The sequence below is a fragment of the Lepisosteus platostomus genome, chromosome 19 (assembly GCF_059453375.1).
Source record: "Lepisosteus platostomus isolate fLepPlt1 chromosome 19, fLepPlt1.hap1, whole genome shotgun sequence".
NCBI classification, from domain to species: domain Eukaryota; kingdom Metazoa; phylum Chordata; class Actinopteri; order Semionotiformes; family Lepisosteidae; genus Lepisosteus; species Lepisosteus platostomus.
The window spans coordinates 17,795,270-17,822,352 of record NC_142629.1 but is presented as its reverse complement, the minus strand read 5'-3'; the positions used below and the strand labels follow the sequence as shown (position 1 = coordinate 17,822,352).

The following is a 27,083-nucleotide window of genomic DNA, read 5'->3' as shown; positions in this document are numbered from 1 at the left end:
TGGGCAAAAAGCGTGATAGCTGTGATACATCTAACACATGTTAAATGGAAATATGTCAGAAGTTGAAATCTATTAATTAGCACAAAAGCACAGTATGGTTATGCCATATTTTTTTCTAATTGCAGAAAATGCATTAAATTATTTCTCTGTATAGCACGAATTCCATTGACAGAGAGAGAATAGTTTTCGAAGCACCTTCTCCTCGTACACACTTGCATTTTTAGCAGATATGCCAATCAAGCACATCAAACTCGGATGCCCCTTTTCAACAAATGCAGCGCAGAACTAAAGAAATACAAATTCAAAAGTGCCATAGACGGACAGAATATTTAAAAATAAGTTTTGTGAAACAGATCAACATCGAGAGAACACAAAAGAACACCAAACAGTAGATCACTCTTTGAATGCAGGATAAAGACAAAAGAAATAATTTTTTGTACAAAGTTTAATGAAGCAGAAATATGTATACTGAAACCATAAATATATAAATTATTTTTTCTTCCATGGTGCCTGAAAACCTCAGGACATGTACTGAGTTTATTATGGAAATGGTCCCAGATTGGAGCCATTTGTGTTTAACAGGGAAGACTTCAGCTGTCAGCAAAGAGGCCTACTATGCTTTTTATGGAAAGTGATGCTGCAAATAATTCCTTTAAAAAAATAATATATATTTATATATATAGCACCGATTACAATGTATTCTTTTAAGGAACTGAGCTACAGAAGAAAGCAGCAGTTTCAGTTTAAATAACTTAACAGCAGGACTATTGGGTAAAACATCACATTCTAACAACACGGTCTGTTTCCCCTCTGGTTTCAGCCCTCCCAGGACAACTAGACCTGCTGCGAACCACCACACCAGTGGTGCCCAGTTTGCCCAGTGGACACGTCTTTCATTTTTCTCAGAGAGGCTTCCTTCAAACTCATTAGCATGTGAATTTTATTCCCATAAAAAGGAAGACGGTAATACGCCACTGGCCACCTTAGAGGCTTTAGAGGAATATCTTTCTGTGACCAAGTGTTCCACTTATTTAGACTGAAATGTGTTTGTGAAAACAGCCCTCTGCTCTTTTTAGTGGGAACTACACTATACTGATGTCATTGAAGGTAATGTAAGGTTTTTAATTATCCGAGCAGGGTTGTAATCCTAAATAACTGAGCTATTGCTTTTGATTTGTAAAATATGTTACATTTACACAACAAAGCTTGTAATCAGCCAGAGAAGTGATGGTAATAGTTTGTTTACTTGATATGAGCCTGCATACAATGTTAAAACATTTCCCCAGCGTGAGTCAACAGACCAGGTTTTGAAATTAGTTTTTTTTTCTATTACATCATATTTAACTCTGAGACTTTAAACTCAAAGCAAAAAGATGGTAAATGAAAAGTGTAATTGAAGCAATATTAAGTTAAAGAAGAGCATATTAAATATTTCACTGGGATGTTTAAAAAAAACGGATTTCTTTTTTAGATAAAAATACAACCATTTGAAGACAAGAAAACAAATCCTGTTGAATACATGTAAGCATAACAATTTACCAAAAATAAAGAATTTTCTTTTTCCCCATCTTTCAAATATTTGTAGTCGGTATTCTGCCGAGCAAAGCAGTTTGTCAGAAAACAGACTTTGTTTTTCACACGTCGCACAGAAGCGCGTGTGAGTAACTGGGAAAAGAATGAGCAAAAAACCAAGACAATGCCAAGAACCGAAATGATGGAGAGTCAATATCACTACAGAAAACTGCCAAGGGACCCTCGGGAGAAGACAGAGGCCGGAGTCGATGTTGAAACGTCAGAGCAAGTGGTTCAGCCATAAGAACAGAGTGTGAAATGGCATTTTCTGGTAGTAATCGCAAGGGTTGGACGCTCAACCTTTCTGGTTTATTGTTCGTGTTGTCCTTCCAAATAATAAAAAGGGTTAGGAAAGGTTAAAGGAAATGCTTTGTTTAAGAAAATCCTTGATGCTGAAACAAAACCAGCTGTCTGTTTAAGGATTCCCATGAAGAAAAGACTTAAACCACTCAACAAGAATGTCCCACAGCAGCTCTGCAGATTCCAAATGGCTTTTATCCATCTCTGCTTCGTACGCGTGAAGTCCATTAAAGTCTGTTAGAAAGCAGCAAGGTTTCTGGCCATCAAGCACCTCTGACTACTCCAGTGTTTCTCCTTTATTCCCTTCAAATTCCTCTCCTCTTCTCATCCAGCTCCAACAATGTGCTGTTCTTCTTTCCTGAAAGGAAATGGTTGTATAGTCCCAGAGTGCCACTATTCTTTTCATTTTTACTCAGTTATTTCATTTTCCAAGTACAAAAATTGTTCTCTGTTCTGTTCGTCCGCTGTTTGTCCGTGAGACGAGCAGTTTGTTAATAATATTGATTTGTCGGTTTCACATTTTGGAGCAATTAACTGTTACTGTGAGAAAGCACCTTTGACAGTTTGTTTTAGGGTGTTTGAAGAGTAGACTGCATCACTCCCCTTTACAGTCATCCTTCGGTTAGTCATTTTCACCTCACATCTGCTGGAAAAAGAAAAGTAGAGTACACAGATGACCAAAACAGCTGTGGGAGTCTCAGAAAAACAATCTATTCTTTCGTTTCAAAAGTATGAAACTTTTTTATCATTAAGAAGGCAGAAATCTTAAACTACAGAGTTTAATGTTTGATGTTAAACGCTCATCATCGACTACATCAACACAACACAAAATAATGCAGATTTTGATTTAAATTGATTCCTAAATCATTAGAAGGACAAATCAAATGAAAAAAAAATGTTTCCACTATACATTTATAAGAGACTATAATACAAGTAATAAAACATTTCTAAATAAACCTCATGGTGTATTGAAAAATACGTTTTTCTGATTTACTAGACGAAAATCAATGCATGGGAAAGTAGTAGCATTTTCTGAATCTGGAAAAAGACTTGTAACGTAGTAATCCTGTGGAAGTAATTTAAAGGTGCACATGCAAGACCACAGAAAATGATTTTCTTACCAATTTAATCACAAATTTATATTTACAGAAACCTGTGGAAGTACCCAAAATCCACTGCAAACTTTCCAACAGCAAGTTCCAAAAACGATTTTCTGTACAAGTTGAAGCTCATTCGGGAAAAGGGTTTTTTTTTCTCTGAAGTACTGAGTTTTGGGAATGGAATCATAACAATGGCAGAAGAAGCCAAAATGAAAGATAATCTCGGCTTTACACTTACACAGGTGTCTTACACACTTAAGTTCCAGTATACTCGGTCCCTGACTGCCACATTGCTGCTTACTGTCTCACAACAATTCGAATTTATTTAAGGAGTGGCTTAATCAACTTTCCAAACCGCAACAATCAGAATCTATGCCTTTGGCAAAAGCTGTCTGAAAGATAAAAGAAAAAAACAAAGCCCTATATCCCTTAGATCAGTTCTAGACACTGATTATATAAAGAGTGCCGCTTTGGTATTCACTGAAGGTGGGAATCTCGTTTTCCCATGAACGGATGCTGGAGGTGGATGGGTAGGATTCTAAGCCTGAGCCGCAGCTTCTTCGAATCGGTGAAGGAAGGGAGCGAACAAGGAGGCCAAAGAAGGAGTAAGCTAACAAGCACACACACACACAAAAAACAACAACTTCAGAAGAATTTGCCAGCAGGTAGCATCACCAAAGCACACCACCTCTGATCTCAAAGCAGCCTTAGAGTGAGAGCAGAGCGAAAATCACAGGACCATTCAGAGGGCTGCGCAGTGCTATCGGATGATTATATTTTTTTCATTGCTTGCACTGGCTTTTGATTTATTGCCCTTCTTGTGAAGTCCTACCTGTACTGCACACAGGTCCAAGGGACTTTTAGCTTTTTTACGTCGGCAATAAGTCCTTGTTGTGTTTTAGCTTTTGGCGTTTCCATTTTTTACCTGTGGCCCTACTTCGCCCTGTAAACAGAGGGGGCGGGGCTGGTTTAAAACAATGCCCCAAGGAAATGCATTTCAGTTCAATATAGACAGAAAGCTATAAATACCTAGGATGACTATCAGTTCAGCAGCTCTTTTTTTATCAGATCGGAGAGCTTTCGATCATGCGCCAGAACTACCACCTGAACAGCAGGAAGCCTTTGGAAACTGGTGTCACCATTTTGGCTGATGATATACATCAGACTGACGTACAATAAGAAGGTTCATTAGCTAATTTAATAGTCCTGTTTTTTCGAAAACGGAGCAATTTCAATTCACGCCATCATGCACGGCAGTAGAGCTATGATCTAAAAGCCACTGCCACTGATTTGGGTGACACGTGTTTTTAATGTGACAAGAAAAACAAACAACCTATGATTACATTTCCATCAGTGAAATTACTTACAATAGATTACATAGATTACATAGATACATAGATTACATTTAATCTATGATTACATTTTCAGCAGTGAAATTGGGTCACAAATTTGCCACGTCTAATAATTTTTAATATTTTCCATTATGATTGCTTTATTGGAGACAAATGGTATCAGTATAAATTTCCACATTAATATGTATTGTATGTTTTATGTAATCCCACTTGATTCTCTATGTATAATTTCTAGAAGAAAGATCGAAGAATGGTAATGGTTATTCCATAATAAATGTTTTCATGTAACATACTAAAAGACACCTATAACTGAACTGAGCAGCAGGAATGCAAGTTTGGCCACTTTTAGTAGTGATTGTACTAAATCCAGATTAAATTATTTTAATTAAACATCTTGTAACCTATGTTATCTCAACCCAATATGGGTAGTAATCACTGCCCTTAAACCGCACAAGCTTGAAAATAAAGGCAAAGGCCACTTTTAAAACTGAAATATGACACCATTCTTCAGTATAAGTGTGAGAAAACTTGTTTGTCTCTGTTTATTCATTTAATGCTGTTATAAAAAGTGAGTTAAAAAAGCACCACTTATCAATAGAAAAGCTGTTAGCACTAACAGGCTGAAACTATATTTTACTGCAGGCAAAATACAGGTGTCAAAAACTGCATTCAAGAGTCTTATCAAACAGTGGAAGAGTGTACCAGGCACTAAGTACATTGAGGCTAACAGCTCCTAAGCATGAAAGATTCCACATGTACTACTTTAACATAGATACAAAGGTTACAAAGGGACACCCGCAGGGGTGGAGGGTCATTGAGATAGGAGGAGCTGTGAAAATATCTCACTGCAAAGCCAAGCAGGACTCTGCCCCAACTACCAAGGGGCCTCTTTTAAACTCTGTGCAAAAGCACAGGGGAAAAAAAACATGTAAATGTGGTCTTCATTGCACATCAACCCTTCTCAGTAGTAAATTATACACATGTAATGTTGTTAAGCTTCTTGATGAGGTATTGATTTTTAAACCTTCTTCTGCTCTCCCAGCATGGGATAGTTTGTCCATACCAAATATTGAGGTGACTGCAAATGATCTCCAAGGGTCAAAACAAAACGTTTTGAAACCACTCACAAGTTTTTGGACCTTTTTACCTGAGGGGTTACATAACCTTTATTTTACTAAAGCTTTGGAGATGAACTGCAAATGCAATACTGCTCTTAGAAGAAGAGCTTCAGCAACTTAAGACAAAAAAAAAGGAAAATCCCTTTCTTCAGAAAGTCACCCCACGCATCGTCAGACACATAATGTGGGATACATTTGTGAAATGCTAATAAACACGTACAACTGTAAAGACAGTGGTTTGGAACATACCAGTGGAAAAAAAGCCGACAACAAATGAGAACTAGAATAAAAGGTGAATTACCTGTTTCTGCCTCTGTGTGCTCTGTGACATGATGCTGTGGTATACAGACACATTCCAAATGCTCTTCTAATCTCACAAGAACCTCTTTTAATTTGGGTCTCCTCCTGACATACTCAACTTTGGCCACCTGTACAAAAAAAAAGAAGAATATTAACAGTTGGAAAATGTCTACACCAGGAATGACCTAGCTTGCTGAACAGCTGACTAGGTATTTAAATTAGGAAGAATGTTTTAAATCCTTAACAGGCGGTATCTTTTAATTAGGATTGGTTAGCAAGACACTTTACTGCACTCTGATGAATGCACTCACTGTTGCAAGAGATCATCTCTCATTTCAATGGCCCCAACATAACTATAAAAGAAAAGTTCAAAGAAGGGTCAAAAGTCAAAATAATGTATAAGTAATATATTAAAAATGAATGCTGCTTCAAATATGTCTGTTTATATACACATAGATCATTGTACTGATACTGCATTAGTATGGGGGGTGTGGTGAGTCACTGTCCGTTCCTTTGCTAAAGAGATCTTTCTCCTTCTACTCATTTTAAAATATACTATATAATTTAATGTACAGTATAAAGTGCCACAACAATTTATTTAAGGCCTCCACCTGTATTTTCACAATTACAACAACTTTGACAACTTTATTAATAGAGCTTAGCTTGTGGATAGAACAAAACCCTCATTTAAAAATCCTTAATTATCATTGACAAGAAACTTCATAAATGTGATCAGGTAAACCTTAAGTGAGCAGACATTAGGATTAGCCATCACATTTACCTATCCCATCCATTTTGCCTTCATCATTAACGTTATTATATAAAACCCATACAAATAAGAATTAAAGTCTATATATTGTTATGCTATCTTAAAACAAAATGGCTTGAACTGAACTGTGCTTCTCAATTTAAAAAGGGAAAATACTGAGTGAACAGCAAAACAATGCAAAGGCGTCCAGTGTAAAGCGGTGCACAAAGAAGGGAAGAGAAATTCTAGTGGTGCCAATATTGATTTTAGACAGGAATTTGAACACCTCCATTTGAAAAAATAGTTCCCTGCTATAACAAGTCGGGATAAAACTACTTAAAAAGCCAAACACAGCAGCAGCCCAATTTAAAGACTTCTAGTGATGTGACTACCATGTTGAAAACAAACTGGCTATAATTCCTGAATTCCTCTTCAAGGAGTACGAGTTATAAACCATCTTCCTCACTCTGACTCTGACTCCATTTAGTTCAAGAAGGCACTTTTGTTTTACCATTGTCACTTATAAAATGTTACTTTCGATGCCAGATTTGAATGAATTGGTAGTACATTTCAAAGAAATAGCAATTATTTATATTTATACTGCACTTTATATTCAGGAGGTGACCTATGTCTTACTTCACAAGTGAAGTGCAACCCCCACCCGAGTGATTGGTGGAAGTGACTTTGAGCCAGTAGCCCCACTATACCGCAGGCCAGGTGCTGAAACGAGGTGTTGAGAAAAGATAAGCTACTTCTCCAGTTGAATTAAGGGGGAATTTCAACCAGTCCAGATTGCACAAGGTCAGAGTGGAATTCGGTGTTAATACCCCTACTATGAGGAACAGTGTCATGGAATCCTAGTCACTATACTGGAGTAATGGTTTGGACACTCTGGTCCAGAGAGTAAAGAGCCACCCACTGGTCTACAGTAGGTAGCAACCTGGTTTTCCTTAGATGTTTCCCATCACAGTACTGGACAGGTCCATTTTATCAGGGCTCCCAATCTGAAGAGATCAAACTACAGGATGATAGTGCTGCCGTCCGCATGGCAGGATGGGATTGTGGCTTGGCGTGTGCATCCTGAATTCTTTTATTTTGCCATGGAATTCTTCATTTGAATAAAAATAGATACGGAAGACACGCTTGATGAAGGTAATTCTGTATAGAAAACATTGAAGTATTTAACAAAACAACACACCCCGTAGAGCTGCAATCTGAAAAACACGCAGGGGCTCAGAGACACTGGCACAAAGGGGTACAAAGGAAAGGTTACAAACACGACAAGACCACAATGAGCCCATCTAACCCGTTTGGCAGTGTATCTACAGCTCACTTTCATTTATTCCCCACGCAATGTCTGTTGGTCATTGTGCGTCCTTATGTTTCCTCTCGGCTTCCTAAATTCATAACCTGCCACTGGTCTTTGGAACAACAGCTTAGTCTTATTTAATTTATCATCAGGGAAAAAAAAAATGTTTAATAGTTCCCTAATGTCTTTCAGCAGCTCACAGAAGGAAAAGGAAAGAAGAAATAGTATGCCACAAGCAAATAGTTCACAATAGTGTCTGCCCTCTGCTTGTGTGCAGTCTTATCAGGCCTCACAGACTACGGAAAGGTACAGGTCAAAGGTGCACACTGGAATCTATATGCTTTCTGTGGTCTGGACTCGCAGCAATAACAGCTAAGGGGTTACTATGTTATATAAAGAAACCTTGAACCGGGACCAAAATCGTGGCAAATAAGGATATTGTAATGTGCAACACACAGCATAATATACATAGGCAAAATAATTTGGGTTATGAGTATGAGTAACACGTTATCAGCACTATTATTATGTGAACAAAGCCAAGTGACACATTTGTGTGCAGCAGAGTTCAAAATGGGCTTTGCACGAACTGTAGGTCAGCGAAAACAGCACACAGTGTAAGTCAGAAGAAATCACTGAAGAGAATCGTAGTGCAGCAGCTTGGTCCGCTCCTGACAGCCTTGGACAGTAAATATGAAAGTGCTCCTATTTTTGCCTAACCGTTTGCCGATCACTGTGCCCTCAGTAATGAAGCTCAAAATGCATTAAGGCATTTTTCTTCAGTCAGGGTATAACAGATAAACGTCTGCCACTTCCACCACCAGAAACCGCATTTGATCAAGAGCTGCTGTACAAATTACATCACAAGGCCGGCCCGCTTTGTCAACACGGAGTGGGGCCTGGTCTCATTGGGATGGCAAACAAAAGTCCTTTAGATGCATGAAGCTGTGGACTATAACACATTTTTCAGGGATGTCGGATTTATACAAAAAAGGCTTAAAACTGCCCTCTGACATGCCAGAATGCTTTGTTGCAGAGGTCAGCAGCAGGTCACAGCAATATGCTTTTTTCTCTTCGTCTCTGTCGCAGCACAAGGCTTCCAGTCCTTTGAAAGCAACATTTTATTTTTTTACCCCGAAAAATAAGCAGGGCAGCTTCAAAGTCAGAATACAGCCCGTACTATTTATACCAGAAAGCTATAATTCAAGGCTTGGAACCCTCAGTCTGAGAAAGAATCTGGGAGCAGTTATAAAATGATATCTGATATGCCTCAAGGAATTAAGGTTTACATTAACTGACAAAATCAGAAAGCGGCCCGAAGTGACTCGTTTGTAAAGCTCAGTGTCTGTGGAAAATGAATGAGGATTCCCCATGTAAATACTACTACAGTAAATATGCTGTCAATGCAAGACAAAACGCACAGATAATAGATAAGGGCAAATGAGCAACAAGATACCAAAATATCTATGGGACATTTGCAAAAGGTCTGTTACACATCGTACAGCATAATGATGAAACGAAACTAAAGACCCAAACCTCTTGGGAACAAAATCACCAGACAAAAATGAAACCAGGTTTGTTTTCAATTTAGTGCGGTGAGTGATAAAAGTTATGAAAGCTGTGCTGAACATGTAATTGTAATTAAAAAATATGTACATTTATTTGAACTTGTGTACCCAAAGTAAACTATGACTACTATGAAAAACTTCTGAGAAGAGTATGTTCATGGGTTATTTAAACATAATACTTTTGTCTTTACTATCCAGCAATCTCATTATGAAGAACACAGCTTTCAGACCGATGTCTGGTCATAGATTGATTCCTTCTCTCTTTTCACCCTATCAGATTTCAAAGGAGTTCCATTAACTATTAAAAATGTAGTCTACCAGACACCCTCAACTTCTTTCCAAGCCTGTTTTAAAGCTTTACTGAAAAATACTCCTATCGTAGCTTGCCTCAAAGAAGCACAAAACACTTAATAAAAAATAAAAATGGAAGACTTGGAATAACTTGAAAAGGATAATGACACAGTTACTTTTTCAAATGTAATCTTCATATTGTACATATTTTGTTATAAAGTGAATTACGATGTGTTCCTAGTAAAAGGTTTTAGAACCAGAAAACATTTTTCCAAAAAAATATCTCCACTTGAACTCCAGAAGACTTTATGTTGTATATAAAGATAATATTTTTCTAATATGAAAATATTGAAATGCTGATTCATGAAGCAATGTTTTGGATCATCAAAGGAAACTTTACAAATGCCAACATGGTCATTCTTGCAAGACGTTTATGAAGAAACTTTTGTAAATATTCAATACTTATTTCTTAATTAATTTATTAATACAATTTTAAAATGGTTGCCTTTGCTTCATTTCTGACAGTTCCAGTGCAGGTGAGCGTACTTTAGTTTCTGATTAACTAGCTTCCCATTAATCTTCCGCTAACCCGCTTGGCCTCCTGCAAATTTCTCCAAGACTGCGTAATTTCAAATAGGCAGCTTTGTCTTACAAGGCAAAGAAGCTCCTTACCTTACCTCTGCTGAAGTCATTTTGCTTCCACTAAATCATCTGCTTGTTTTATTTCTAAAAACAAATGTTGGGGGGCTGGATTCATACAGTAGATATGTAATGCAATGTGTCCAAAAACACCATGATATTCTTTAACGTCTCTTCTAAATTGATGTGTAATAAAAAAGAGACCCCTTTCATATATAAATTTAAAGGGTGCCTGGCATTTCAAGAACAAAAAGTCCCATGTACATTAATTCCCATAGACCACTCTTACAACAAGAAATGCTGTCAGAATGAACATCCATAGTTCCTGATGCCGATGCACTCCGTAATCTGTAATTATGAAGGTAGCTTGGGTTTTAAAAAAGTCTCATAATCTCTAGTGATGTGTTGTTGACTTTGTTGCCTGTTACCCAGGAGAGGAAAAAGGTCCTATAGTGGGTACAAGATCAAGGTCACTTTAAATATACTGAAACAGCTGCAGGCATAGATTCAAAAACAGATCTTGGTTAAAACATAACCCACAGGACATGTCAACAACATAAATTAAACATATAGACATCACAGAGCTCTTTTCATTTTAATACACCCAGTATATTTCCAGTCCTAAAGATCTGCAGTCACGTTAATGCTGTAAGCGTAGTAACAAATATAATAAAGTGATATGGCGCTCTACAACACTTAAAGAGTCTTTTGTGTTACATTTTCCACCTGAAGAATCAGCTTCTTTGACTATTCCTTTCTTTAACCAGCCAACACATACTAGAGCTTCATACTCTCCATTCTGCATCCTGCAGTAAGACTAAAGAAACTACAAAGTAACAGACGGTTTGACTTCAGTCAGTGAACAGTTAAATGGTTCAGTTTTTCATTCTCCTAATCCATATCAAATACTTCAATACATTCACCTCCCTTGGTTTGTTTTTTGACAGAAATTGGACTGCTGTAGTCTGGGATTCACTTTACACTTCATAGCAGAACAGATTCTGCAACTGTTACCACTTAAAGGTCAGTGGGATCCTCTCCATGTTGCCCCACAGCTACTAGCACTGATGCCTGATCTCATTAGATCTTGGCCTGATGATTCATCTGAGAGGATACATCTGAGAAAAACTGGGTTGCTAAGTATTGGTCTTGAACCAGTAGGTGTCTCTGTTCCCTGTGAACTGTGTCTTTCCATCCCTCATGATAAAAAGGGGACGCTATGTTGAAGAAGGTTTCACCTTTCAGTTGAGACGTCAAACCAACATTTGACTTTGTGCAATTCAATTATTCAGACTCTCGGTGTTCCGTACACTAAGAAGGATAACCATTTTAACTGAATTCCCATTCAAGTGTTGATCTACTTGAATCAACAGCTAATAATCCAGCTAATACAACTTTCGTGTTGCAGTGGAAATGGCGGAACAACTCCTCAGCCCTGCTGTCCATTCCTTCTGTAGAGTGAGCTAAAGGAATAAAATACAAAGGGACAAGTAAAGGCTCATTCCACACTGAAAGATAAAGAAAAGAAACAGTGCATTTCAGCATAGAAAGAACCTTTACTTGTTTCTTTGCAGCCTGCATTAATGACTCAGCTCCCTACTAAAACGTACTGGAATTAAATGAATGAGAACTCAGATGTTAGGGTTATGAATTTCACTTCTGGTTCAAAGGTGTGTTAACCTACCTGTTTCTTGCTTTGGGATGCCTCTTGATGAAAACAATATACAAACGATCAAATAATCGTGCAACCTCAGAGTATTTACCCTTAGCAGATATGAGTGAGTTTTGGGAAATTCGAATTCAGCAGCTAGAATCAAACACGCTGGATATGGTGGCCAGAATATTAGAAGTATAAAGACCATCAAACTTCAAGACCTTTTTTTACAACCCAATAATCCTACTTTTATATTGTCGTTCCCCTGGGCAAAAGCGGTTAAATGTAGCACAGAGGCAAATCTGAAAAACTAAAAACACATTTGGCAAGTCAAAGCACAAGGGGGATATAATGAAATCCATGCTGTTTCATCTCCTTAAACACCAGCTGTCGGGGACACTGTAATTAATGGCCTTGCTTCTGCTCCAAACTAATAGATATGTTTTTTTTTGTATTTTCCATTTTATAGTGCTCACATATTTCTGTAGCATTCTGTCTCAGCGCTTCAGCACATGAGGATAATCATATACTATTACCAGGTACTCCTCTCACCCTTTCATTAAAGCATGGAAAGTTGAGAACACCATGTCAACCCTCAGAAGTATACAAAGAGAAGTCTACAGGATTATTTAACAACACAGAAGAGACTCCGAGGTCCCTTCTATTAGCAATTACTGGCTCATTTTACTGACTCGCGCTTGAAATAGGGCTGTCGGAGGCCGCAGGAAAATAGTTAAGGACAGTAAACGTAGAGACAGAAAGAAGAAAATAGCACACAGAGTGTGGCGGGAGTGGCAGTATGGAGAAAATGTGGTTACATGAGTAGGACACAGCGGCAGCACTGAGAGGCAGCCCCTCCAGACTGAGAACTGGAAGGTCAGGGACCTACAGCCACGCCTTAGGTTACACTAGATGTAATCCACCAAAGGATACACTGCTCTGGTATGAGACACTGCCTATTCCCTTCGAGGTCACCCGCCGTACATCAAACGGAAACCCCGGAACGTAAATCACCCAGAAATGTTGAAGAAACGGAACGGTTCCACTGAGGAGTGATGGAGGGAGGAACAGGGTTAGCGGCCGACCCTTGGGGCCAAAGTGCTCCGATAAGTGACTCCTTGATTGAAAGAGAGGATGGACCTTAATGGGAATAAGGGGAAGCTCATCATCTTGCAGGAACGTGTTCTAATGTATCCGATGACGTACAATGACAGGGTGAGATAGCTGTAGTCTTGTGGTGAGCAACCCCTTGGCAAAGCAAAGAGAGCCATTTTCCAATTGATGCAGAAGAAGCCTTCTGCTGTATTAGTCATGTATTTAATTATTTCCCAAAACAATTTGTGCTGAATTATCTAAAAGCTTTCTGAAAGCTATTAAGCAAATTCTTGAGAATTGTGTTACACGCCCTGCTAATGTTCCCTTTGAGATATACTTATCTGCATAGCATACTATGGCCTTGTACACCGGCTTCAGTGTAATGTTCCCTAGAGCGATCATTTCTGGTAGATGTCTGGCTTGCACAGACATGGTTTTAGGTCAATAAAATGAAAACTGACAAATGCTGTCTACTGTACATCCACAAAATATTACTTTAAAAATTGAGAAAAAAATATATTTATTTCCTTGTATAAAAAGTGTAAGAACCGGGCTAATGTTTTTATCTTTGAAAAAATCTAAAACACTGACCCCTTCAGAATCAGAACTTGGCACGGAATTAATGTTCTTTAAACAAATATCTTGAGTGTCTTAACCAAATGCTATGTCTACCACATCAGGCCCTGACCTTTCAGAATAAAGCTTTTCTCCTTCATATATGAAATGCCTTGACCTCAGTGGAAAGCAGGCTCTATTAATACTTAATCTCCTGAAGGGACCTTATTATATCAAAGATCATGTCATCAGAGAGACACAAAAACACCAATATGTAACTACATTCCGAGAATAACCCACATAAACCACCAGTTATGGGCCCGCCTAGCTTTTCCTCTGCATGGTCTACTGAATAATGGCATTCAGATCCCTTGCACAGACGGTTAAAAGCTTCCATTGAACTCTTAAAACAATTCATTATATCAAAGGAAGACCGGGCAGTCGAAAATGAATCAGATCGAGCTATGATCTGATCGTCCTATGATTCAGTTTATGACGGCCAGGGCCAGCCTCAAAAACAAGACCTACAAAGAACGGCTTGTCCTAGCTGACCTGTCTTTGCATTGCCTTTGAAATACAACTGGCTGCCAGAAAACGGAAAGCCCAAGGAGGAGGGGGCAGATTCGGGGAAAAATCCCAAACTGGGAACTTTTCAAACATAACAATGCTTTTCCTAGAATTATCACGGGGATCCATCCCATTTCAGCCTGCTCAGACATTTCTTGCAGTTAAACTGTTAAGAGTTATCAGTCTGCATCTCTAGTGTCTCCCTTGCCTGGTCCTGTGAAGTACTGCATGACAAAAGGTAATGTCTCACTGGCGCATGACCAAACAGATCACTTAAGAGAGCCTGAGAATAACACAAAAACTACAGTTTCTCCACAACAGGCGATTAAATCTTGAAAAGGACCAGTTTAGAATTTCAGCAAAACACTGCTGTTAAAAACGTGCCACGAGATCTTCAATGATCAAGAAGACAAGGGCAGGGTGAAAATAAGGTACTTCTTAAGGAATTTACACCACACGTAGGAACCACAGACAATAACAGAAGGAGTACAGATTGAAGATGTGTCAAGAAAGCTTACTCATTTTGTACTTATTGACAATTAGCAAATTTAAGGTGCTGTGAAATGTGCTGTATTTTAAAAGAAGAGGCACAAACATTTGCTGCCGCAGGAATGTTCCATGAAGGCCATTAGCCTGAAAGAAGTACTATGCAGCTCTTCTCCATAATGTTAGTGAATCGGGAAAACCTTCACATCTTAAAAAAGACTGGAAAGCCTTAAAATGAGAAGACTCCAAAGAGAGCCAGAGCTATATCTGTGCTCAATCTGCTCCTGTATTAAGAATGTCCTCCTCTGACTCCTCGCCTTGGGCTCTGAATCTTTCTGCTTCCTCCCAACTTTAATAATAATAATGCATAGCGCACAAATCAAAGCATGTCTTATGGCTACAAAGTGTAGTGAATTCTTTTCGACATAATCTTTGGGCATAATCATTACCCTCATTAGTGCTATCTTTCCACATCATTGGAATTGTAAGCATTTTACAAATTACCAGATTCTAATGAACCCATAATCTTAATTGTAATGTGTGTAACACATGGTTAATGAACTTACTGTGGTTAATGAACATGGTGCTGAAACGCCTATCCCCCAGCCTTTGGATAAGACATGTCTGATTGAATTGGAACCTTTTAGTGATCAAGGCCCACTGATCTGGACACTTTTGACCATTTTTCCAAGTGCTGAGTTGTCATTTTGAGGTGTTCCAAAGAATAACTTTGTGTCTTCTTCTCCCCCAGTCGTCGGTGGTGTTTGAACGCCACAGCACAGTAGACTGTAAATCACAAGCAACCCCCCCAAGAAAACGGCAGCCAACTGGTCCGTGTGGGGCAATGGAAAGACTGAAAAGCTGAGAAAGTGATCTGGAGTATTGAAAAATAATGACAGAAAAGGGGATTCTGAAATGGAGGGGAGCCACTGAACGACAGCTGCTGTAGCCTCAAGACCACCTCCACCAGCCGGGATCAAAGCAGGACTAATATGTCCCAGCGCCACCCGGCAGCTGCTGCCCTGGCGACTGCAGCGGTCTCACTTTCTGCCCCTCGGAGTCCGCCTGGGCTCGGGCCCGGGCAGAGGCACGTGTGTGGGGCGTCCCAGCGCAGGGGGCAGCCCCGGCCGGCCTTTCCTCACCTTCACCGTCCTGTGATGCCTCCGCGCCGCGTGGCATTTCATGTTGTTGGTGTTGCAGCAGCCCGTGCAGCGCTTCACCTCCACGCAGGGCGGCCATATCAGGAAGTTGGCGGAGGTGGGATCGATCTGGCTGCGCGGGATCTCGTAGATGACTGTCCGGGTTTTGCACACCGCTGGGACGGCTTCCTCTAAAAGTGGAGGAGGAGAAGGCGGTGGTCAGTCACGTGCACTGCATTAAGAAGAGCGTGCTTTGTGGGTTTTCAATATTGATAAGAAAGGCATTTCTTAGTGTAAATACCTTCCTGTTTTGTTGCATGAAAAATCAAAAGGCATTGTGCACTGCGATTCAAGTTTTTCTTGCATCGACAAAGGCTCATTAAGAGCACATACAGTATGTGTGCTTTCTGACCATGATATGAACAGCCCTAAGGGTATGGTGCTGTATTCCTGGGTGTCAGCCAGTATATATATAAAAAAATCTTGCTGATAGAGAAATACACAGCACTTCTTTGGAACTGTAAAAGACTTGTTGCCATGTCAAATCACCATGTTTCACAAAGCGAGTTCCAACGAAGCACAGAGGTAGCTGTGCAGTTTGTCTAGTTTTTGTCATTGTTTTCCATTTAAATTCAAAGAACTGGATAAAAAAAAAAAACTGCTGCCGAATATTACATAATAGACGAAGCGAAGGTAAAAGAGGACCTCATCTGCACAATCGTCTTAATTTCTCAGGATTATATTATTTAACAATACAATGTCTAGTAAAACAGGCAGCAGACCCTTTCTAGGAATTATTTGATGGGTAACAAAATCAAGTTTTATTGACATTAATGATGCTTTAGTAATTTTAAGGATTAGATAACCATGCCCAATATTAACCATGTCCAATATTTAAATTATTGGGATGTTCCACAAACAATTCACAGGCTTATTACCATATTTAAAATTCAGTCCTCAACATACTTTGTCATGACTGGTAAAAATAAATATTTTTAATGTATTATACTACTTTATGAGAATAGTGAGCTAGAAACAGAGAAACCTATGGTTTAATATGAAAGACAGATATATGAAATAGTGGTCTTAAGAAGCAGCAGCTAAATTCAAGGTTTCCCTTAGGCAGCAGATAATACATGAGCAGGGAGCTAACAATATTCCTTCCATTATTATCACAAAACATCCTTCATCAAATTGGCCTAAAGGAAGGTAGAGACCGTCCTACACAGAACACAAAACCGAAAACTATAAGACTTGGCATTTAGGTTCATAGAGGTTCTCAGAAAGAACAAACAGGAACTTCTGGGTGAAAGGCAGTCTGCCCAATCTTTCTTTCTGCACACAGGAAATGTGCCCCAGTAACAGCCAGTTTGGTCCCTTGTAGTAAATTCTGTCCCTTCTACCACTGCTCTGTTATAAATACCCTGGCAGTCTATATTTATCCACTGTGACAAGCAATAAATGTCCTGAGGATTTGCTGAATCCCACTTGTTCAGGTTCACCACACCAAAAAGGACCACTGCCGGTCAGCAACAACAAATTGATGTCACTCAATTTCACTTGGTCTCTAGATCCGATGTACTTTCATGCCTGTTCCCAAGTACAGTATTACAGAAGGTACCGGTAATCTAGTTTAGTCCTTAACAAGCTGTGTCTTGAAGATGAATGTAAGGAATTTCCTAGCTCGGGGATACATATATTTTTTTTTTCCTGTCATGTGCACAGAAATCTCAGAGTTCACAGCTAAAAAGAAGCTGCCTGAAGCCTGAGTTTGTCCCACTAATGTCTGTAAATACATTTTCATTAGAAGGTGCGGGGGGGGCTCTCTACAAGTTGTCTACAAGCCCATACAACTGCATACAATTTCAAAAAGGAGAGTGGGAGACTGTAATTTGAAATAAATGCAAAGAAATGTTTTTACAGTATGTTTAGTCACTGTCATCTCTTTAGAAGAAAATCTGATTTGGCCGCTATGGAATGATTTTTCAATTGCTCTAAAAGGAGAAAAATGAAAAGCTACAATAGTTTGTTTACGGATATAGACCATTCCTTACCGATGCTTCGCTTCCTTCTAACTAATGTCTGTGAGTTCTTCAAATCAGCATGGCTTGCAGAATAATCCTTGTGTGATCTCTCTTTGGATTCTGGAATAATTTCATTCTCACTCCCTGAAGTAACCAAAAAAAAGAAATGACAAAAAAAAATCACAATATTCATTCAATGTAAAATGTCAAACTTTTACTTTCAAATTTAGCCAAAACGGCACTCATCTCGGTTTTTGTTTTGTTTTTTCTCTGCCTCCTGATTTTACCTTATATTTAAACATCTGTCAGTCAGTCTGTATGATGTGACATGTTTGTAGCTGATAATTTGGGTAGATTTTGCCACTAGCTTTGCTCCCTTTCACATTGTGAGAAACAAAACATTTTAGGGGATGCAAGATGAACAGTGAATGAGCAGTATGCAGCAGAGGTATATAGTCATATCATGTTCCGAAATGATGGTGATAAAATCTGGAGAATTCAGTTTGCACTCGGCAGTTACATACAATGCAGAAATTATGTCCAGACTCCTCAAGTTCTGAATTCCGGAGTTTGCTTCTCTGCAGTTGATGAGCTGCACTGCTACCATGACAAAACTATTTGCTCTGCTACTTAGGCCATACAAAATAAGGAACATACAGCGATCCAAAGCAGACAGCCAAGTCAGCATCTGAACGGCTAAACAGGAAAAGGATCAAAAGACTAGGCTGACAATTCCAACCACCTGACCCGAGGTCTGGCGAACTATATTGGGTGGATCTGAAGGAAGCTGAGACTGCCAGGAAGCCTCACAAGTGAGTGCCCGCACAATGGCAGACATCAGAGAAAAGAGTCAGACTTCACAGAACATATTCTAACAGCAATTAATTCAAAGCTATGGAAGAAAAAAACCCAATCAATACAGACCAAGGGAGGACATCCATACTGTGTATTAAAGAATATTCCAGTTGGTATATGGATTTTTGCAAATGACTAGATTTACAAAGCATTGTTTTCTGTCCTTGCTTTTCGTTTCTCATTACATTCTTGCACCGTAGATCCATACTTTTTTGCAGGAATGACCAGCACAGTCCTACAAGAAGATCCCACTGTGCAGCCAATGAGAAATGGCATCAGGGCATTTTAAATGACTGCTTGAAGCTTCTGCAAATGAAATCAATGAAACATCCCTTCTGACATCAGAAGGATCAACAGTACAATCAACACATTTAGGAAATGTGAAGAGATGAGAGAGCTGAATTAGATCCAACTCCTATCAACTCCAAAAAAGATTTGAGTGCAAACTGGTTTGACAGGTAATTATTGAGCATAAAGTAGGTAGCTCATTAGTGGTTTGCCTCCATAATTATATTTAACAATTTATTAAATGCATTATGCTGCTTTCCCTGCCATATAAAACAGAAAAAATATATTGTTAGGTGGAAAAAGTTAATGTTTTATGTGATTCAGATTCTGTTTTAAATGCACTTAAAAGTGAAAAACTACAATTCAGGCAAAAGAAGACAATTTAATTTAGTGTAAAAAAGCGTAAACACAACTGGAAACAGACATTCTATAAAAAGATGACTTCTACAAAATGAAATACAAACTGAATCCATGAAAATAAGGATGCAGTTGAAAATATTCAGTCTAGACATGGGATTATGAAAGGTGATTCATTAAAGCTTGTAGAATACAACTACCCTGTGATTTCTGCAAATTAACATTTGTTTAAAAGAAGACCAGGGCACTATGATGTTCTATGTGTATTTAAATCTATGTGTATTTAAATGTATGTGCCTATCCTTGAAGAACAATTCTTCTGCTTCCAGCATGAAAAACAAATGACTTGATATCAATTCTTACTCGGCAAAAGTGCTTATTTTGCATCACATTAGAGTGACTCAGGTTTAATACTTTTGGTGTGTGATGTTGAGGAATACACTGCCTTCTGGAATGGTTACATTGATAAGGAACATTCATTTATGAATTTCACTTATGGACGCTGTTCAGACTCAAACTACAGAGCAACAGAGAAGCAGTACAAATGTTTCATTTTAACCTGACCAATGCGTACCCATAGCTTATGGCTTCTATTATGATTGTAGTGTTACAAGGATTAGACTCCAGTTACAGTGAACATCCCCATGTAACACTAATGTACCTTTTTATTAATGAAGACGGGCCTGACTTCTGCACAGACATCAACCCCCAAAACTTGCAAAGGCAACACAAACAGATACAACTGGTGTTCAGAACAGGTCACATCCCTATTAGTTCCATCTCGAGATTTATAGTCTGAATATGAGCTTTCCTGTGTGTCTTCCACATAAAGCATTTCTAAGGTGCCTGGTTCTTGTCCAAATATTTTTCTAGCAGCGACTGTGAAGAAAGGTATTGTTCAGTCTGACACTGTTGCTCAGTCTACCCTTAAATGTTCAGATCAAGTTGTTTGCCCATGACGTGTAACCCGTCCCCCTCTTTTGAGTAGAGCTTGTCTTTCTTGTAACTCCACAGCACTTCCAGAAAACGGACAGGAGCGTAGGAAAGCGGAGCAGCCTTCCTGTCAAAGATATGCAGAATGACAGGTGCCAAGATTTGTGAACCTGCGTTTAATAGCCTGGGTCACTTCCAGAGAACACCCAGCATGAGAACTTCCACTCCCTAACCTTTTCACACGCCTGAAACCTTACCATTAAAATAACATGTGTGTGGCACCGCGGAGACAGGACTTGTCACTTAAGGGAATGCAGACAACGGGAGAACTCTTTTGGGAGTCTTGCTCGAAACAGCAAACACTTTTTTTTTGGGGGGGGGGGTTTCCTTTCCTCTGCGAAAAGCACAGGGTAGCCAGAAACAAGAGATGTGAAATAACACTTTCAGTCTTTGTTCGATACAAGAGACTGGCAGGGCATAAGAGTTTGAGAGTTAACAAAAGAGTCTAGCTGACTAACCGTTACTTTGGGAAATTTACCAATACCCATCCATTGGCTGTCAGCTACTGATTTCATTAAGAGTTCTACAGGACTTTCTCCCTTACGTAAATAAACATTGCTGAGTGCTGAGTTAGCAAAGTATATAAAGGACAAGTAATTCCAACGTGTTCCACTAAAGGGTGAAGGAAAACATGACATGCCAAATTAGTTAAATAACCAAGGAAAAAACAACCTTAAATGTAAAGGATATGTCAACTGCTTTGCTATTTTCCCAATTTCTCAGAACGATATAATGAGGCCTCAAAGGTGGAACTAGAAGACTCTTTAGATGGTTAAATGCCCCTCGGCATTGCAAAATTTCAAGAGCTAATTGATATTCATTCCCATATTATACAAATATACACATACAGTACATTCCCCAACTTAAACATCTAGATATGCACTGTGCATATCCCTTTGGGACACCTCTAGAATGTAATTCATAAACAATATACCTAATGAGAAAACTGTGCTTGAACATGTTGATTGCTAGGTGTGTTTGGCCAAGTATCACAGATTCTGTGAAACAACTCACTCATCAGAATTGATAGCCTTGGGTTATTTACAGTGGAGCCACCTGAATTCATATGCAATGAAAGGTAAGATTTATACTGGGGGAGATTCTCATTCTTTATTGGATAAAGAAACCTGGTGAACCTTTGAATTTCTAAAAATATGTGGGAGATCATCAAAATGATGGCTTTAATCATGGCAAAGCAGAGTACTCTAATCATTGTAAATGTCTAAGCAGTAATATGGTTCTCAGAATGCTCTACGCTTATTGCAAACTGACGCTGATATACCTCTCTCCTGTTACAATATTAAAATGTGTTACAAACAATTACATTTTCATGCAACAGCATGTGTCATACAGCCACTAAGAGTATTTTAACCACAACTAAATCTACCCACAAACAGAATTACAAGAACCAAAGTTAACTGCCAGGATCTGGGCAGAAAGAAAGGACAATAATGATCATATTTGATTGAAAATAAGTTATTTATTATCCTGTCATTTCTCATTCTACGCTCAGTAAGTTCTCAAACATTTCAGTCACTAATTCTCACAATTATTACAGGAAAATACACAAACTGACCCCCACTTGAAGCTGTGCTATACTGCACAAAAGATGACTGTGCAATTAAGCCTGACTACAGTGAAGATCTTGCTCAATAACCTGTTCAGCTTTTTAAGTTTTCTATTCTGTCCTTTTATAACAAAAGTGGCTGAAACAGTTATTAATGCTTTTTAATGGAAAAGATGGATGCAGTCTGTGTCCTGATATTTTTATGCATCACTAATAATAAGCATGGAACAAATGTCCTAGAGCAGATTAATCTACTTTGACAGTGGCATTTTAATTTATAACACCTCTTCTCATGTTATGTGAGCAGTGGGCAACAAAGCTGTCCTTTAAATCGTCCTTAGTTCTATGCGATATGATGCAGAACAATAAAGTTACACTACAGGTACAATGATGTCATGCTATAGGCTAATAACATGGCTATTAGCGTTTGTGGAAAATAATCAGAAAGAAAATATAACTCCAGAGTTGCTTAAGGCTCTTTAGAATTCGGATCTTTGAAGCTACATTACACTGCTAGTTCTTAATGAATAAAACATTTTTAAATAAGAATACTGTTGTCGAGACAGACCTTTTAAATAAACCCTTGTTTTTCTGTTGATTTACATACGCCAGTTCATGTAAATAGACACTTCAAAGTAACAGTATCCTACATAAGGGGCCAAGTGGGTCAAGCGTTTAACCAATTGGTTTGTAGAAGCCCGTGGAAAGTGACATTTCTGGTGTTTTACATTCATACTGTGTATGTCTAACAATTTCAGCAAGTTGTGTTACCTAGTATACCCTACCCTCATTCAATTTCAACCCCGGATGCTATTCAATGGAACACGCAAAAAAAAAAAAAGCTTTAAAACACTGCAACTGCAATATTCATAACGCGGAAGCAGGAATCGAAAAGAAATCCATTCTACCTACAATGTAAACAGATCACTCATGCAGAACATGATCTCCCTATCGTGCTTAATTAACTGAAAATTTAGTAAAATATCATGCAATATTTTACAACTAAGTTACACACACACACTTCTCGGTTATTTGACACTTAAATTTGCATTTAAACAGGTATGGGGCACTTTCTCTTAATCTACGGCCACGTGAAATCACTGGCGGTGGTTTTGTCTTAACGATATCAAGGGGCTTCATTCGGCAGTCGTATTAAATGGTTTCTTGACGTGCCATTCCTGACACCAAAATGTAGGAAACCCTCAATGATATATGGCGAGAGCCTGTGTAAATATAGGTTCATGTGAATGCAAACATCTTGAGCAGCGACTCTGAAACATAATCTATCGTTTGAAAAAAAAGCACTCCGACATGGATCACGTCCAAGACTCAGACTGCCCTTGGTGTTCTGTACTCATTTTACAAGACGGCATATTTCCCTCCGTGCCCTAAAAATAAGATTATTGTGGTGACAACTGTTTAAGGAATTTATGCTATTAAATACCACAGTGACGTTCCACACAAAAGTCTTTTATTCTTATACTTTTTCAGATACGTTTTTTGCACGGAGCAATAATTGAAGGGAGGTCTTGAAAACTTCGCATACTCCGTAAAGCATTTACGCGTGAGTATTTTCCCCCCTGCTTCACAGCTGAACGTTAATTGGAGCTAATTAAGTTCCCTGGTCCCTACAAAAAGCCGTCACACCAACGACAGTCATGTGAGTGACTGGAACGAAGTGCAGGGAGCGCCTTTAAACTGCAAGACAAAACGATTATTTATTAGCAAGTGCTAGTGAAGCTTGCTGCAAACCTGCAGAATTGAGCAGTAGTTGATGTCTCAACGCAACATCTCTACGATCAAAACTCAACTGAGAAAGTGTTTTTTTTCAATACAGAAATAAATTAGCTGCCGCTAATGTTAGCACGTAAAAAAAAGAATAGGATCATATGAACAAATTGTTAAAGTGCTGAATGCACTAGTGATAATCTGGGTGTCTTATGACCTTCTCTGCGCTCTTTGGTTTATTACGCCGTTAAGTAACTTATAAACACATTAGCACAATACACAGCAGACCCCCGATTCGTTCATCTTCCAGAAAGAAAGCAAAGTTCAGAGAAGGGGAAAAAAAACAAGAAGCAGAATTTACCTACGGAGTCAAGCTCAAGGAGGCGCTGGAGATCGCTAATGGAGCGAATTTCACTGCGAGACAGTCTTTCAATAAGCTCCTGGGGTATCTCTACTTCCTTGGGGCAAACAAAACGAAAACAGAGATTAGAGAAAAGTACAGCTATGTTCACAGTGCAAAATTGCCACGGTCATTCCTTTCTCACGTTTCCCCGAAACAGCGCTTTGTTTTCATTATTGATCTGCAAAGCTGTAGCATCCTTCTCTGGAGGCGACAAGAAAGTTGGGCATTTGCTCACCCACTTGCGCTTGTTGCAAAGATCTGGATTTTGTAAGCGAGGGAGAAATTAAAATCATTACAACGCTCGAGTGAAAAAAAAATGAAGTTCAAAAGTAGTATTCGAGACACAAGTTGGGGTGCTATGCTTAAAAATATTTAAAAAAACGACAAAAGACGTATTTGTTCAAATTGGCACAAAAAATATCTGAAACGCCAACCTAATAGCGCTAAATGCTTTGGAACGACAGGTCCATAATGAAAACAGCACGGCAAAGCGCTTTACTTTAAAAAAGTCTTCATTTGCTATCGACTTTTTCTGTGGTATTGATAGCACTTTATTTGGAAGGCCTTCGTTTGCGTAAATTTATGGTTTACGGTGCCAAAATCATACAAACGACCTTTTACAATGGGGCATGGAAACAAACGACCAAAATTGCGTTAATAGCCACCCCTGCATAAAAGAGAAAGTGAATGTGTGATGTATATAAACTTAACTGGCTCCGAAATTCAAGTTGTAAAGATCGATATGCCTTCCACACGTTGCATGTTTCATTCGTTAAAAAATAATATATATACTGGCGTTCAGATTTATATAATAGGTGGGCCAAATGCGCATTAGTTGAATTACCTAAGGGCTGAACTGTTTCACTTATATACTTAAGTATAAACCATCTCATCTCGCGTAACAGGTATCTGCAGGAAATAAACAGCTGTTAGCAACGTCTACAACGTTGCAATGACTTCATTAATAATGCCGTACAGTTTTCAGAACCAAATGAGCACTGCAGCTATGCGAAGTTACTTACCTCAGCAATAGCAGACAGCAGGTAAAAAGAGCAGGCGAACAAACAGTAAACTGTGTTCCTCATTTCCCTTCAATTTAGATTTTCCCCCAAAAAAGAAAAATGTATTCAGTAGGAGCTGAACAGTTGCTCCTGAGTTTAGGAAATTCAGTACCATCCCTCAGAGAAAGTAACGTGTGTGTGAAGATGTTTATTTCACATCTGGTATTGTACGGTTCCTCTCCTCCGAAATTTCTGTCTTTAGTAATATTTGACCAGACAGTGGATCAGCATGCTTCTTTTCATCAAACCAATATTTTTTTTAAAAAAAGCTAGAAAAGACGGGCGTTGTAGTATCTTAAATGAAAAAAAACACTTCTATGAAAAATACAGTGTCAAAGACCTCAACTTTAAAGTCGAATAAATGAAATTATGATCAAATCTGATCATTTGAAAAGACAATCTTCACATTGAACGTTTCCTTTTATAAGATCCCCCAAGCTTGTCATCCAGACGCGTTTTTGCTGCTTCTTCTGAATTTCATCCCCGTTTTAATTGAGATAAATTCCAGCTGTCCGGTAAAGTCTTAAGCAGTCTGGTGAATGAAGGCGAATGCCCTGTGAGCAGGAGAATATACTTCACCAGCCTCCTGACGCGCCTCCCCTTACAGAGCGCATGTAATAATGTTATATCAAATCACCAGAGCCAGCCACTGTTGGCTGCGCCTGACTCACGAGTACCCCTGCCTCGTCCTCCAGTGCGCCTCTGCGCATGGAAGAGCTGTTCACGTTTCAGCAGGTTGTAGACTTGTTCATCAGGAGCAAATTGCACCTTAGTGCCTAGTCCTGAAACTCTGAAAACTGGACCGCAGACTGGAAGCATTTTTTCACAGCTGTTGTAGGGTAATGGAGTGATCACTCGACTTTTCATGGGAAAACGGTACCGGGCGCTCCGATCTGCAACAAAACATGATACTTATAACAAGAAAGCACCCTGTGATTTCAGATTAAAGTGTTAGCTATCCCAAATAAAATCGAGAATTGAAGAATTTGGGATTTTCATGTGCTTTATTTAGTGAAAGTGTGCGTGCGCGCAAAATAGATTTTGCCCTTATGATCTCCACGTAGTAGGGAGCAGAAGTGGAATAAATCACTTTGGAAGATATATACAGCAGCTTATGCAAACGACATGGTTTTCAAGTGTTTGGTCATAAGCTTTGTGATTGATATGCGCATGAACACAAAATAAACAATGACATTATGTACTAATGGGTTTATAATTCCGTCGTCTGATCTATGTATCGTATTGTTGTGGAGCACCCAGTTACAATTTATCAAGATGAAAGACACTCTGGCTAACTCTTATCATGGGCTGGTACTCAGCATAAAGTTGTTTAGTTCACAGGATGAAGCCTAATAAACGTTCAGGTAAGACAATGTACACCATTGAAGCTACAGGCTGAAGGCATCAAAGCTGACGCCTTTTTAACAGCCCCTTCTCGCATCCCAATTACACATACATATGCGCATTTAAAAACTAACAGGACAAACACTGGAACGCTGCTGATAACGGTCTTTAATGAAGACAATTGATTGTAATGGAGACGATGAAAAGACTTCAATTCTTTCATATACATCACTCTATTCTTTACGCGCACAAAAAAACGAGTAAAAGAAGAAAATGTGTTGCCGAAGGGGAATAAAAATAACTGGCTACGACACGCTCAGAGGAAGTAACTTGCTCTTTCAACGCTCGGGTTTCGAAAGGCGTTTCAAACGTTGTTCCAGCAAAGACTTAATTGCCCATTCAAGGTCATATGATGCGTCAGGGTCTTCCAGGGTGGTCTCTGTTCAGTCGAATGAACACAAATGTAGAATCCGTCAAAAGACAATGTGGTGAAACAGGGGACAGACGCTGTGCGATTAAAGAAGAGGACTTTTATTAATACTGAGAGACCGAAAACCTTATAGAGTATTTCTTTGACCATTGATTCCATTAGATTAAACTGTTTGATAAAGCATCATGTGTTTGCAAGACAAAAGCCTACATGTCTTTATTATCCAGAGGATAAACTTGCTGT

At 38.9% G+C, this 27,083-nt stretch overlaps 1 protein-coding gene across 7 annotated transcripts; it reads right to left on the bottom strand.

Annotated features, from left to right (window-relative positions):
• Positions 1 to 427: 427 nt before the first annotated feature.
• On the bottom strand, positions 428 to 25,650 carry LOC148645316 (platelet-derived growth factor subunit A-like). Of its 7 annotated transcripts, none has more exons than XM_088612332.1 (7): positions 25,028 to 25,634; positions 23,964 to 24,060; positions 17,845 to 17,958; positions 15,794 to 15,981; positions 5,744 to 5,870; positions 3,805 to 3,936; positions 428 to 2,518 (listed from the first exon to the last, which is right to left on the bottom strand). In XM_088612332.1, the coding sequence occupies exons 1-6, from the start codon at positions 25,088 to 25,090 to the stop codon at positions 3,842 to 3,844; spliced, it is 684 nt and encodes a 227-aa protein (XP_088468458.1). In that variant the 5' UTR covers positions 25,091 to 25,634; the 3' UTR covers positions 428 to 2,518; positions 3,805 to 3,841. The 7 variants fall into 7 exon arrangements, with proteins under 7 accessions (XP_088468458.1, XP_088468459.1, XP_088468460.1 ...); XM_088612333.1 differs by having other exon boundaries at positions 428 to 2,515; XM_088612334.1 differs by having other exon boundaries at positions 3,805 to 3,915; positions 25,028 to 25,632.
• Between the last annotated feature and the right edge of the window lie 1,433 nt (positions 25,651 to 27,083).

What these genes read in the sequence shown, in the direction of transcription:
- LOC148645316 (XM_088612332.1), bottom strand. Translation starts at nt 25,090, where the DNA reads ATGAGGAACACAGTTTACTGTTTGTTCGCCTGCTCTTTTTACCTGCTG. An exon ending in TGCTGTCTGCTATTGCTGAG is followed by an intron (nt 24,061 to 25,027) that starts GTAAGTAACTTC and finishes GTTTGCCCCAAG; the next exon opens with GAAGTAGAGATACCCCAGGA. An exon ending in GCACACAGAGGCAGAAACAG is followed by an intron (nt 3,937 to 5,743) that starts GTAATTCACCTT and finishes GTTTTAAACCAG; the next exon opens with CCCCGCCCCCTCTGTTTACA.